This window comes from Argentina silus (genome assembly GCF_951799395.1).
Source record: "Argentina silus genome assembly, chromosome: 15".
NCBI classification, from domain to species: Eukaryota; Metazoa; Chordata; class Actinopteri; order Argentiniformes; family Argentinidae; genus Argentina; species Argentina silus.
The window spans coordinates 7888642-7903641 of record NC_139669.1 but is presented as its reverse complement, the minus strand read 5'-3'; the positions used below and the strand labels follow the sequence as shown (position 1 = coordinate 7903641).

The 15000-nt window shown below is 44.1% G+C and overlaps 1 protein-coding gene across 2 annotated transcripts in view; it reads left to right on the top strand.

Moving 5' to 3' along the window:
• Positions 1 to 865: 865 nt before the first annotated feature.
• Positions 866 to 15000, top strand: part of LOC310815810 (teneurin-3) — a gene marked incomplete at its 5' end in the record, with an annotated part of 114626 nt that continues 100491 nt past the window's right edge. For both annotated transcript variants that reach the window (XM_083685742.1, XM_083685743.1), the window contains 2 exons: positions 866 to 1157; positions 3493 to 3765. In XM_083685742.1, coding sequence (XP_083541868.1) covers positions 866 to 1157; positions 3493 to 3765 — 565 coding nt within the window. The remainder of the gene's footprint in view (positions 1158 to 3492; positions 3766 to 15000) is intronic.

The following is a 15000-nucleotide window of genomic DNA, read 5'->3' as shown; positions in this document are numbered from 1 at the left end:
GGATAAATTACGAGACTAAAAGACTATAAAACAACCTAAATAAAAGCAAGGTTAAAAAGGTATGTCTTAAAAATGTTTTCCACAGTTTCAGCCCCCCTTAAGGTTCTCTGCCAGGCTGTTCCAGAGGCTGGGAGCACACTGAAATCTGCCTCTTCGTGCCTCTTGATCCTGGGTTTTGGAACAGTTAAAAGGGCAGCAGCGCCAGAAGACCTGAGGGATTGTGCTGTTCTGTCATCCTCTGTCACCGTTTTAGAAACTCCCAACCTTTAAATTATCTTCATTAATGATAACGGTAAATTATTGTGTATTTGTGACCAGTTTCCAGATATATAATATACACACTCACACACAATAAAGTTGTGGCCTAAAAAAATAAAAAATAATTACCAACTCAACGAAAGTCTTAACTTGGGCTCAAGGAATGAAATAAGGATTTTTTTTTTTCTTTGAGAGAAGAGAAAGGATCTGTGTTTTGAGAGGAGTTCATGCATGCAATGGCTCACGGGTGGGGTTTAAGAGTTGGAGGGAGGGGGTGGGGGGCGTAGAGTGGGGGTGAGTGTGAGTGTGAGCTTTTGAAGATTAAGTGGACGGATTAGTGTTATCGGAGCTTCTCATTTCTCCCCTCTCTCTCTACATCTGACCAGGTAGAGCTGGAGGAGCTGAGCTGAAGCTGAGGCTCAACCGACTGGGCTGACAGACACGAAAGACGGGTAGACAGACGGGCAGACAGACAGCGGAACGGCTGGAGTCAGAGACTTGCAGACGGAGGAGAGAGGGAGACGGGGAGGAGAGAGGGAGTGTGGAATATTCCTAAAGCGAAGATTGTCTCAGGAGAGCGAGGGGAGAGGCCCAGCATGCTGGCACCATGGAGCAGATGAATGAGCAGCGGACGTTCTGCTCGCTCTCCAAGAGCCAACGAGAGCGGGAGAGAGAGCGGGAGCGGGAGAGAGAACGGGAGAGGGAGCGGGAGAGGGAGCGCCGTTACACAGCCTCCTCGACCGACAGGGAGGGGGGCGGCGCCTGCCGGGTTCCGACACAGAAGTCGTACAGCTCCAGCGAGACCCTTCAGGCCTACGACCATGACCCCTCCCGTCTGCTGTTCACTGGCAGGGTCAAGGAGATGGTCCACCAGGAGACTGACGAATACAGCAGACCAGGTTCGTACACTCAACATACCACCCACTCGCTCGGTCTCGCACCCTCAGAAGTACATGAACAGAGGGTTAGTTGGAAGTCGCCTCGCCAAGCAAATGAAAAGAGGGTTGATGATGCACGTCATGTACCACGAAGCATGATTCGTTTTATTAACTCAAGCGAGTTTTTATTTCATTCATTATTTTGTGGGACTGAAGTGGTGAGTTTGTGGTGTTCTTATTGAGGCAGGACGGCCTATGAGTGAGGAAGTAGGAGTTCATAGAAAAGATGGTGGTCCTCGCGATCACCGTAATTTGTTCCCATTAAGAAAAGTGTATCTTCCTCCATTCTGTGGAAATGTCCACAATTTAATTTGAGTTTAGCATTGCAAATGAACACATTATTATAGCACATTCCTCTGTAGTCTACCTGCTGAGAACTGTTTGTTGAATATCCTCACTTTTAATTGGTTGTTATAAAAACTGTTGGTTGTTGTAAAACACCAGTGAATATTCCTCATGAAGAACTGTAGGTACTGTAGGTCCCTCCATCTCATAGCTGATCCTTGATTATCTACGAACAGAAAAAAAAATCTAATTAGAAATTCACAGCATAATTCTGATAGATATTTCTGTTAATTGGTACCACTTGGAAATTAATGAAGTTATAATGAAGTTGTGGGTGGAATGTTGGTTTTTCCCTAATTTCTGGTCGATATGAGAACATTTGATTATACGGAAGAGAAAGGATGTTGTCATTATCTCCTTTATATCTTATCTGCATTGCTGTCAGAGCACAATGGAGAAATTAGTCGCTGGTGATTGAACAAAATGTTGAAAGATGGCGGTAATATCTCAGTCCCAATCTGCATGATTATAGGAACACTCATGGCATCTTCTGATGGGGACATTTTTAATTAATTTGAACAATTTTTGAAGATTTTTTTAAAGTATATTTTGTTTCTAATTCTGTAATGTGTGGGTATTCTGTGTAATATTGATTGAGTATGTGTGTGAGCAATTTCGTACTTGACATTTCTACTTAACATTGCTTGACTCTCCCTTATTGTCCAAATGTGGAGTCAAACCTGTCTTTTGTCAAGGTCACTGTGCCCTGGTGCTTCATCAGGGTGAGAGAATAAGACAAGATAAATCCTAACATGACAAATGTGCTCAATCAAATGTTTACGTAAATCATGCATTGGAGAGAAGTGATAGATGTATATGTCAGTTTGAGATGCATGTGCGTGTCTCATGTTTAGAAATCAATTCAGATATGGATTATATTATATATCTGAGATAGTAAAGAATATTTAATAGAACTTGAAAATGATCGTTGGAAGTCTTTATTTAAGTTTACATTTCAATCAAATAGCTGTGCAATTAATAATGAATCATTATTCATTTATTAAGTTTTTATATAAACATCTAATTAAAAATAGAAGATATATAAAATAAAATAATATTCCTTGGCCCATAAATGTTTATAATGTTCCCTAGTCATTTGACATTGTCAATTACACTAGAAATCCAAGTGAAGCTCAACATTATTGTACAGGTGGATAACATTTTGCAGCCAGCAAATATCCTGAACAAAAATAAAAGGAATACATATGTGAAATATTGAGTTATTTATTAGAATAAGGTAGTCATTTATTTAAATAATTCTGAGATATTTTAATCTGATATTATAGATATTTTGTAAAATAATTTCCCCTTTTTTCATTTACAATTAATGAAATATCTTATTCATATTTTTTTTTTCTTCAATGAAAAGATGCCAACCTGTCTGGCAATATTACCGCACTTTAAACACCAATTTTTCGGCACTCAATCCAGCATTGCCATTGTGTAATTTTACTCCAGAGTTTTTTCACCTTTTTGTTTCTCTATTTAATCCCCAGTTTAAATCTAGATTTAGAACAGATTAGGACATGTCATACACTGATCTGTGGAACTGTTCCAGTTTGGTAAAATGGCCATTTAGTTGGACGCACCATGAATGGGATCCTCTCCGCCCTTCAGACCATCCTAAAGGAATGTTGTTTTCAGACGCTTTGTTTTGGGCTCAAGTGGAAGGGCAGTCTTGATAATCCTCAAAGACATGGCCATCTCATAATGTGTGTCTTACAGTGTGAAGTGTCTTCTGCAGTTCTAGTAAACTTGGTTGGTTGTGAGAAGCCTCTATTAATTAAGTTGCTTGTGCTGTCTTCCATAAAAGGACAGCCCCACTCTGGCACACAATTGAATACATTGAATATTCCGGTTTTACCCATGATTAGAGAGGTTTTTGGCTCATATTGCTGAGAGTGAGAGACAATATTATATGTTTAAACATTGTTGTTTTTTGTCTGTGCAGGACAAGCCTTCTCTCTGAGGCAGCTTGGGATATGTGAGCCATCGACACGCCGCGGCCTGGCGCTCTGTCCAGAGACAGGCCTGTCGCACCCCCTCAGCGGCTACTCCAGAGGTACAGTCCCCACAGAGAACCATGAGCCCACGTCCCCGGAACGTACCATGGCCCTCTGGGGGAGGGGTGCCAAGTCGGGCCAAAACTCCTGCCTCTCCAGCCGCTCCAACTCCCTCACCCTCACAGACACCGAGATGGACAATAAGTCGGACAACGAGATCGGTGAGTCGGCACTGCTTTTACTTGCTAATCTGGATTCTCTCATTCATGTATGGTACACTCCTAAAGGTTTCAACTGAGGAACAAAAAAAATACACATGCTGAAACCCAGCAGTGTATTGTCTAGGGTTGGTGTTCCAGAAATAGCTCCTGATTGGTAGAAAAATGACGAGGTAGATCAGGATTGGTCGGAGTGCAATTGGAGGGCACCAGAATGGGCAGGTGCAGCTGCTTGTTGGTGGATCAAAGGCTCGCCCCGTCCCAAGGCCTCTCTGTGAAAAGGTTTTGGTCCATGAATTGAGTGGTTGGTTGGTAGTCACCTGGACCTCTCCACGGGGAGGCAGGGGGGAGTTTGATAAAGTTCCCCCGTTGGCCAGCATGTTATCAAAGATAGCTTTGTAAGCCACAGTCAGAGATCCCCGCTTGGAAATTCCACACTGGTTGAATGAACACACACAATAGCTGATTAAGTGGGTTCAATGGTTTGAAGTGCAAATTTGATCACGGACAAAACCCGAAACTTAAGACCCTTGATCTTCTGTGGATCAAATAAAGGCAGAAATATATTTTGTTATGTTGTTTGATACTGTTTGACATTGCTTCATTATTCAATAAACCTATTTTTTTTTTATCGTGATTAGGAGGGGGTATACACTGTATTGAAAATTATCTACTCTCTGGAGCTATCTCTGAAAACACAGCCATTTTTTCAAAAGGCGCTTTTGTTGTGTATAGACTATGCTGTAAATCAGATTCAGTGTTTGTTCCTTAGGTGATAACTATGTCTTTATCAGACCATAAAGGCTGATTATACAGAAAGTTAGTAGGTGTTTCACTTCCAAATTGTCTTTAAAGTGAGGGTAATGTGGCTCTGTTATTTATTCAAGCTTTTGTTGCATTATGTTTTTCCCACATCAGCCGTGGTCATGCGTTTGTTCTCTAAGCAGTGTTTATATCATGCCTCTCCGCTAAAGTGAAGCTGATAATTACTTGTTTCTGTGTCTTTTCATGGGTTTTGGTGTTGTCGTACCCATGTATTTACCATGACTTTCACATGAAGCTCGGACAACAGACGTTATCAAAGGTACCCAAGAAGGAGACAGACATTTCAGATAATGGTGGCCGATCATTTAATGTGTTTTAAAATACAGCACTTCCCCCAGGTGGCTAGACCATTGTACTGTGGAAAGAGAACACGGAATACAATGAAAAACCTCCTGTGTTTAATCAATTCATATTTCTGTGATGTGTAAGGCATAAATTCGAGACCTGTCTTTTATTTAGGCCTGATGGCGCTGTTCATTAAAGTGAGCTTTTCGGTGGATTGAGACATGGCTCTTTTTCCTCTTCTGCTGTTCATAAGTGCCTTTCAGTGAGCTTTCCCGGGCCCATTCAGTCCTCATATTTGGTTCCTGAACATTATCCTGTGGGAAATAATGGCCTCCAAAAATCAATGAAAAATCTCTACCACTTTATTTCATGGTTTTGTGTCCTCAGGTGTTTAGCTAGTGTTTACTAGAACGTTCCTTGGTAACAGGTAATATTTCCTGGTTTCCACTCCCACAGATTTGAACACAGTTGATAACCAAATAGTGCCCAGTGGTGCTTGTTATGATGAATCCCTTAGAAACAAACTAATAAAAACTAATCGATAGATTACGATTGTGTAATTCCCATTTTAGCATGTACGGTAATTACTACTCAACACACAATTCTGTGTTTTTATTAGTTTTTTTTGCGTATAGGCTACATGTTGTGTTTTCATTTTTAAGCCACACATTTTCAAGCCACATTATTCATGAGTTCTCGAATGATACATTTAAAAATAACTACAGTGCATGCAGACATTTCCACAGGCATCTAAAAAGGCACCTTTAGGGAGCAGCACTATGACTTTCAGCCATGTTCGTTTCACAGAACCAAACCACCAAAACCACCTCCCTCTCTCTCTCTCTCTCTCTCTCTCTCTCTCTCTCTCTCTCTCTCTCTCTCTCTCTCTCTCTCTCTTCCTCTTTCTCTCTCCCTCTCGCTCTCTCTCTCTTCCTCTTTCTCTCTCTCTCTCTTTCTCTATCTTCCTCTTTTTCTCTCCCTCTCTCTCCCTCCCTCTCTCTCTGAGTCTCAGAAGCCGTAGATCGTTGGCTTCAAACGTCCCTCCTTCGCATCACTCCATCCTGGCCCCTACCCCCTACCCCCTGCGGCCTCTCTTGTTTGGAGTCTCTTTGGAAGATGTCTGGAGGGCTGCCTCTGATTAGGTCTTGTTAGTAGGACTCCCCGCTGTGTCTTTAATCTCGCCCACTTTTCAACCCCACTATTATTTTAATCATAGGAGAAATAAACAATTCACGCGCCGTCTTCTTCGCAGGTACGAGCCCTGGGTTTTGGTATTTAATTAAACCCTGACATCTACCCCTGGTTGTTATTTAAGTTTGTTTGTCTGCCTGGTGTTTTGGCGTGAATGATAAAGAGATTTTTAGATCCTGACGGATCATGAACCAATCAACAAACACATCATTGATTAGTTATCTCATGCCTCGCGTCTGATATACTGTAGCAAAGGGCTTCCCCTATCTCTCTTCTATGATAGATCTCTCTCCTTTTTCTCTCTCTTCTTATGTCGTGAAGTATTGCACTTTCGACTTTCACTATTTAATGAAGCAGCGAAGAGAAATGGCCAAGCCAAAGGTTTCCATCAAGTGAATATGCATGCCGGGGCTGCTACAATAGGCCGTTCAACCCCACTTACTCATAAATGAACTCAATATTTCATCCTAATTCTCTCCCTTTCTGGAGACCGTTAGACACAGAGGAGAGCTAAGATCCCTGGCAGACTGCTGGAGCGAAGCATCTGCAACTGTTAACCCTCCTGATCCAAGAGAAAGAGACTTAGATTAAATATGATGTGACGGTTGAGGTGTCTTTGTTGGCCGTGTTTCAGAGCTATACAAGATCCAGAAACATCTTAGATTTAGGGCCAGATTTTCAGACTTTGTTGCTTGAGCCTTTTTTTTTTGGCTTCGCCTGTTTTGAAGTGTTAGTAACGTTCCATAATTACGTGATTACAGTTTAATTATGGCTCTATTGTTTTTGCTTGAGACACTTCTGGCGAAAAATACCCTGTCAACAACAATCAAATGGCTCCAGATGTCAGTTGGAGAATTCTAACAGCTGTTTTAGACAATTATCACTGATGATGAATGGCGATATATGAAGTTGCCATGGTAATGCTGAGGCAAATCTGCTGTGTGGGTTGAGAATACAAAAAAAGATAGCATTTGGAAATTGAGTTGAAGGAAAAATATGAATTCAAAATGAATTAACCATCAAAAAATAACCTCAACACTTTGAGATGTTGATATGGAACACAGACACCATCACAAGAGAAAACATTGCAATGTGTTTGGAGAGCTTTTATGTGTTTCAAAAATGCACTTTAATCTGCAACCCCAGATCAGGTATCCCTCCCACTTCACAAAGACTAATAAATATGAGCAGCTGGAGCTTTTGAAATTAAACACAATTGGACATCAATCAGATAATTAGCCCACATTATTTCCCATCTGTAGTTTTAATAAATTGCCTAGACCTCTACCCCCTTCAAGCAGAAAGAAAAAAGAAGGAAGACAGGGGCCTCAAACAGACAATCGGCTGTCCTCTGCCAGCACGCCTAGTTAAATCCTGATACAACATGACTGTCGGAATGACGTGAACACCGCTGGACAGGCCTGTGATCTACTCCAGGGTTATCTACTGTCTATTCAGACTGAAGACGGCAGGGGCGTAGGTGTCATTAAGCATGGGTGGACATGGTCGTGGGAAGATTTTTGGGACCTTTTAAGAACTTTCTTAGAACTTGTTAGGGACCTTCAGAGGACATTCTTAGTACCTGTTTACCATCCTTTGTAATTAGAATGAATTTAAAAACATAACTAATTGCTCCCCCCCCTCTTTCAACTCAATTATTTAAACTATCGAAATGCATGTGTTATTTTGTAAGCTAATACTCAATTACATTCTAGACATTAAATACAATGAAACATCCAAATGAAATGAAATGAAATTATTGATATGTTATTGATTTGTTCCAGTGCTGCAGTATCCATTAGAAATGTTATAGTAATATGTCGATCTCTTGTGATAAAAATTGCTCTGGACAATTTTTACATAGTTTTTTCTGACCTACTTAGAGGTACCATGAGTCTTGTTAAATTCTGCAAAAAAAATGCAGGAAATAGGCCAAAACAAATATGGGGGAGGACCCCCAGACAACCCCACCAAAGTCCCCCTAATACAGTATTAGATGGTACAGTAACGTCAAACCTACACCCATGCAATACGGCTGACCTCTCATTAAACATGGAGGACTGGATGTCTTTGAAACGGAGCTGTTTCAACACAGATGTTTCTATTTCTAAAAGGCTGTGAGAATGTTCACTGACTTGTGAAGCAGTTGATAAACTGTGTCAGTCTGCATCTGCACACACACACACAGACACGCACAGACACACACACACACACACACACACACACACACAGACACACACAGACACACACACACACACACACACGGACACGCACAGACACACACACACACACACACACACACACACAGACACACACAGACACACACACACACACACACACAGACACACACACACACACACACACACGGACACACACGGACACACACACACACACACACACGGAAACACACACACACGGACACACACGGACACACACGGATACACACGGACACACACAACACACACGTATATATCATGTATGTGCTCTCTTGCGCAGTTGGGGGGGCCAGAAGCCTGCTGACCCGTGCTGTGAACAGCGGAGCTCTGGTGGAAACACCTGCCATCCTCAGTCGATGGAGCGTGGATTTGGTCTGACCTGTCCTCCTGTCCTCCTGTCTCCAGTCATTTGCCAGCAAATTGGAAGCCTACAGTATCACCGTGTGTGTGTGTGTGTGTGTGTGTGTGTGTGTGTGTGTGTGTGTGTGTGTGTGTGTGTGAGTGTGTGCGTGTGTGTGTGCATATTTGTTCACAACAGTTTTATTAATGAACTGTGTGTAAACTAACATGTACAGTACCAGTCAAAAGTTTGGACACACCTTGCCAAGAGTGTGCAAAGCTGTCATCAAAGCAAAAGGTGGCTACTTTGAAGAATCTAAAATATAAAACATATTCTGGTTTGTTTAACACTTTTTTGTTTACTACATAATTCCATATGTGTTCCTTCATAGTTTTGATGTCTTAAATATTAATCTACAATGTAGAAAATAATACAAAATAAAGAAAAACCATTGAATGAGAAGGTGTGTCCAAACTTTTGACTGGTACTGTAATTATGTGTGTGTGTGTGTGTGTGTGTGTGTGCGTGTGTGTAAATGAGTAAACTAACACATGCATGTCGTCATCACTGCACAGTCTGGAACACAGACACATGCATAGAACAGCACAAAACATTTCCTCACATTCACCATGTGCGTCCACCTCAGGGAGCTTGTTAGCGATGCACGTGTGTGTGCGTGTGTGTCTCTCTCTCTCTCTCTGTGTGTGTCAGATTTCTTGTTGTGCACACTTTTACAAAATATCTCTAATTCATCCATAGAATCTCTACTTCATCCATCTCATGTTCCTGGCTGTTCCACACACAGAGCTCTAGAACTGAGAGAACTGGTTTCTTCCTCTGAACTCTCCCAGTAAAAGGTCAATTGAATCGCATGAGAAGGCACTGCGTCGTGCAGTATAACTCCGCACGAACCACAGGCAGCTGGGTAGCTTTATGAAAGCATGAAAGCACCTCTTTCTGTCGCTCTCTCCCTCTCTCTCCCTCTCTCCCTCTCTCTCTCTCTCTCATAGTTTTGACTTTCTCTCATCTCTCTCTTTCTTTACACTGACATACACACACACGCTGACACACACACACACACTGACACACACGCTGACACACACACTGTCACAGGTGATGCCATCTGTCAAACTGCTGTCTCAGATCCATGTCACTTGATGTGACAGAAGAATCGCACCTATAGATCTCTGAAGACAAAAATAACCTCTTACTCTTAGAGTGTTCAAAACTCAGTACGGCCTACGCCGCGTACACACACACACACACACACACACACACACACACACACACACACACACACACACACACAGACACTAAATAAATAACCCTGAGTGTGGCCAGGGTGTCTGGCCATCTGTGGTGTGTTTGAACAAGTCAGTCCTGGCAGTGGTGCGATGCAAGCACACCAACCATCAGGCATCAAGAGCATTCTCACCTTCCCAGAGAGTTAGGAGGTGGGAGAGAGGGAGAAAGAGGGAGAGGGAGAGAGAGAGAGGGAGAGAGAGGGAGAAGGAGAGAGAGGGAGAGAGAGAGAGTGCGAGAGTTTTGGGCCCCGGTGTAGTCGAATGCATGACTCCACCAGGCCCTGACTCTCTCTCTCTCCCTCCCTCCCTCTCTCTCACATCAAACTGAAAAATGAACGAGGTGTGTTGTGTTGTTTGATGTCACAGTGTTGTTATTCTTGCTCATTCTGAAGCTTGTGGCTGTTGGTGCGCAGAGAGAGAGTCAAGAGTCAGGAATCAGGAGTCAGGAATCAGGAGTCAGGAGTCAGGAGTCAGGAGTCAGGACGGTGGGTTGATGGTGTGTGAGGAGTCAGAGCGGTAGGTTGATGGTGTGTGTCCCTTGCGCTGTGTGATGTATGTATGGTGCCGTGGTGGGGTGGTCGGGTAGTAGGGTAGTGGGATGGGGGGTTGGGTGGTAGTGGGGTAGTGGGGTGGTGGGGTATTGGGGTGGTGGGGTAGTAGGGTGGTGGGGTAGTGGGGTAGTGGGGTGGTGGGGTAGTGGAGTGGTGGGGTAGTGGGGTTGGGGGGTGGTGGGGTAGTGGGTTAGTGGGGTTGGGGGGTAGTGGGGTAGTGGGGTTGGGGGGTAGTGGGGTTGGGAGGTAGTGGGGTTGGGGGGTGGGGGTCTTGGGAGGTCAGTTGGTGATTGGATACACAGGAATTGAGAACAGTCCATTGTTTTTTCTAAGCGGGGGGGGGGGGGTTTGTTCAAAGGTGTGTTTTTGTGTTGAAGGTTACAATTCAGCTTCATAGTGTTCATTCACCCTTTGTTTGACTCTGGTATGCATGGTACTGTAGCTTCCTGTATCAAGGACAGGAGATGGCGAATCCTAACCTCCTTCATTCACGACCGTTTACGCTTGAAACATCACACAACTTGAATGTGGCACGGTATTGCACATCTTATCCAGTACTCTAGAGCCTAATTCAATCCATCATCCCATGGTTGTATTCAGTTTCATTGGCGAGCAGTCAGAACTCCCGTAGGCCTGTGAACCAATCGAATCCTGTCATGTTGGACTGTCAGTTAGCATCCCCCGTGCTGATAGGCAGTCCCCCACCCCCCGTGTTGACTAAACCTGTCTGAGTTACTGTCTAACACTACTTTCTAACAAGCCTGTATTCCGATATTGATCTGAAATCAAAGTGGTTAAATAGCCATTATCTTACGGTGTGAACCCCTTGCTTTGTAGATAAGATGGTAATTTATGGAGACATTAAAGTGGTTATTACAGATTTGGCAGGCTTTAAACATGATTCACTAGAGGGGGAAGCACATTAAGATCCATCTGATAGAGCAGTGACACACATAGCCTGAATATGCATGCATTGGTGTTTCCAGTCCTTCTGTGATTACGTTCATCATCAAACAGATACCAGCCTCTTTGATGTGCTGCTGTGAATGTGGTCTGGTATTGGAGGCGTACGCAGAAACGCAAACACTGTGTAATGTGCGTGTGTGTGTGTGTGTGTGTGTTTGTGTGTTTGTGTGCATGCGCAAAGGCTACAGACACACGCATGCACGTACACACACACACACACACACACACACACGCACGCACACACACACACACACACACACACACACACACACACACACACACACAGCCACACACACACACAGCCACACACACACACACACACACAGGTTTTTCATGAGTGAGAAAGGTCAGCATACAGAAGAGGAAATGGAGAGAGCCATTGTGATGATTGATCACATGACCGTGATCGGGCAGGTGTGTGTCACTTTCACTGTCAAAGTCGGTACACTACAGAACACTCCCTCTCCTCTCTTACCCCCCCACCCCCCCCTCTCTCCTCTCCACTCATCTGAAGGAGCCCCTCTCCTGCAGAAGTGCTGTACACACAAACGCACACACACACACACACGCATGCATACACACACGCACACACACGCACACACATGCACGTACCCACACATGCACCCACACTCAGAGAGGGAGGGAGAGAGCGAGAGAGAAAAATATGCTCAAAACATAAAATGTCCCCAGTAATACACGCACACACACACACACACACACACACACACACACACACACACACACACACACACACACACATACACACAGACACACACACACACACACACGCACACACACACACACACTCAGAGAGAGAAGGGGAGAGGGAAAATATACTCAACACACAAAATGTCCCCAGTCAAGTGATTCTATTCTATTTGGGGTAAAATGCTTGATCCTGTGACAAGCAGTGTAGAGAGATGTTTGGTTCAAATCCTCCGTAACGTTCCAGAAGTCCCCCGGCCATCAATAGCTTTTGAAAGTGGTGTAGGAGGATAGTCTGGCCCTGATTAAAAATGAATGGTATCAGAATACATACAGTACTTGGTCCCAGAGTGGGCGATCATGGACTGCCATGGTGGCTTCAGAGCATACGGGGGGGGATCTATGTCATGACAAGGGGAGGAAATACTGAAATAACAGCCTGTTCTCCGTTCCATCCATCTCGACGCCAACGGCAACCCAAACACTTTGCAGATATGTAGGTTAGAGGGGCAACGTCCGACGCTCCGACGCTCCGACAATTTGAAATTGTAGCTGCTTCCCTTTCCAGAGGAGAAAAAAAATAAAACGTCCGTTCTTGTCGGAGGGACTTTTAGTTTTTTGCCTCGTTTACGTCTGAAGATGACGGCACCACAGGCTTGGAACGCCGACACCGCCTCTAATCTGGACTGAAAACCCAAGCTCACATCAAACAGAATCTCCAACAGAGCCGATTGAAGTCATCTTCCCCCTGAATTAGTTTATTTATATATTTATTTATTTATTTATATTACCATTAATGTAGGCTACACCATAGACCCTAACGAAGATAGGTCAACTTTATTGTCTTCAAAGAGAAATAACTTTCAAACACAGTGTGTGAGATGCAGACTGGATAGAATAATATACTCTGTGTGCTTTTCTTGGAGTGCAGCTGGGGAGGCTGGTGGATGTAGAAACCGGAGGAGGGGCGGGATTTTTGGAATGCATGGAATGTAAAGAGGAACGGTTTCGATACCATTCCTCATTCCGTTCCATGCATTACAATGAGCCCGCCCGTCCTCCGTTTTCTACCTCCACCAGCCTCCCCTGGAGTGCAGGCGTACCTACTCTACTGCTTGGGACTCCCTGGGACCCTGGGTGGTACAGTTCTGAGTGGACTTTCTTGTAAAGAATTCTCTTGAAATAAACCTGTGGAAGTTTTGTTATTCTTAGATGAACACTGTAGGCTATCTGATAACTTCCGTTCAATCAAGCGAAAGTGCAACCGACATATGAAAGGATGGCCTTAAGTGTTAGTTATTGATCTTGCCTGGGGGGGGGGGTCTCCAGGCTCCAGCAGAGGTTAGACTCTTCTCTGCCAGCATTGGGGGTGGCGGGGGTTGGGGTTCGGGGGGGGGGGTCAAACAGATAAATGGGTCAGGTCGTCTTTGAGCAGCTCGGAGGTCAGAGCCCATTTATCTAGATCCTTCCGTTTTCTTCCCTTATTGGCTGCCCGCTGCAGGCTGACACCAGGGGACGGCACCAGGCCACGCGATGACTGAGCGCTCGGCAAATAGGTTCCAACGTTGGCCAGCTATTGTTTTTTTTATTTTCTGCGTCGCTGGAAGCTGGAATGGATCTGCCTATGCGGTTCGGGATGTTATCCTGAGATGCGTTTATCTTTTTTTCGCCGGCTCAGGAGAAACAGAGGGGTAAGGGGGGGGGGGGGGGGGGAGTTATATTTGTTCTTTTTCTATGTGGGTGGAATGTACGCTCTCAGCTGGGAGGAGAAGGCATCAGGGTCCGCCTTGAAACGGAGATGAAGAAACATACAGATAAAGGATTGCGATTGTTTCTTTGTTTTGCTGTTTTACATGTGTCGAACTGCACAATTAACCTTCCTGTCAAATTTAGTGCGTGGGCTTCCTCTACATAGTATTGTCTCCTCTTCCACTTTTCAACACATATTTTTAAATTAACAGTATCTGAACAAAGTGTGAGACTGTAGCAATAGAAGCACTCAGATAATTGGAAGATTCTTGCTTTTTCCCATTGTTGCCGAGACAATATGCTGTAATGTTGTCTCTCTAATTTGAGCTTGCTCAGTCCCTCCCTCCCTCCCTCCCTCCCTCCCCCCCCCTCCCTCCCTCCCTCCCTCCCTCCCTCCCTCTCCCTTTCTTTGTCTTTATCTCTCTCTCTCTCTCTTTCTCTCTCCATCTATCTCTCTCTTTCTCTCTCCATCTCTCTCTCTCTCTCTCTGTCTCTCCCTCCCTCTCTCTCCTCTGTACTCAACACCCTGCATTACTCTGACACTTCTGCTGCAATGTGAGAGGGATGTACTCTCAGAGAACAGGATATTTGGCTCACAGTTGTCACGGCTCTAAGACATTGTACTTTGCCTTTTTTTCGTAGTTCGTAGACACATTCTCATGCTTGTCTTAGAACTGCACCAAGCTGGAGAGGCCATTTAGCTGCCAACCTCAGATCACAGCCAATCAGAGCCAATCATCTCCTCAACATTCTGTGAAACCCCTCCAATCAAAACTAACCGCTCCAAATGGCGCAAACACACCTGTTAGCTGACCCCGCGACAAGACAAGACTTTGAACTCTGTCTATATAAAAGACTTATTACATTCTTTCCCAGACTGCCTTTTACATGAGCCGTTTGTTTTCAAAATCACCCCGAGGGGGTTTAACGTATTTTTTGAGGTTTTTTTGTCTGTTGAAAGAAGTATGAGGGTGACATTTGGGACTTCATTTAAAACGGCTTTAGAGAGAATTTCTCTTCCAGCCACTCTGCACCATGACACAAAATATTTACTGTGGCGGAACAACATTACTCACACATAGAACTGTACACTAGCGAATCTCGTG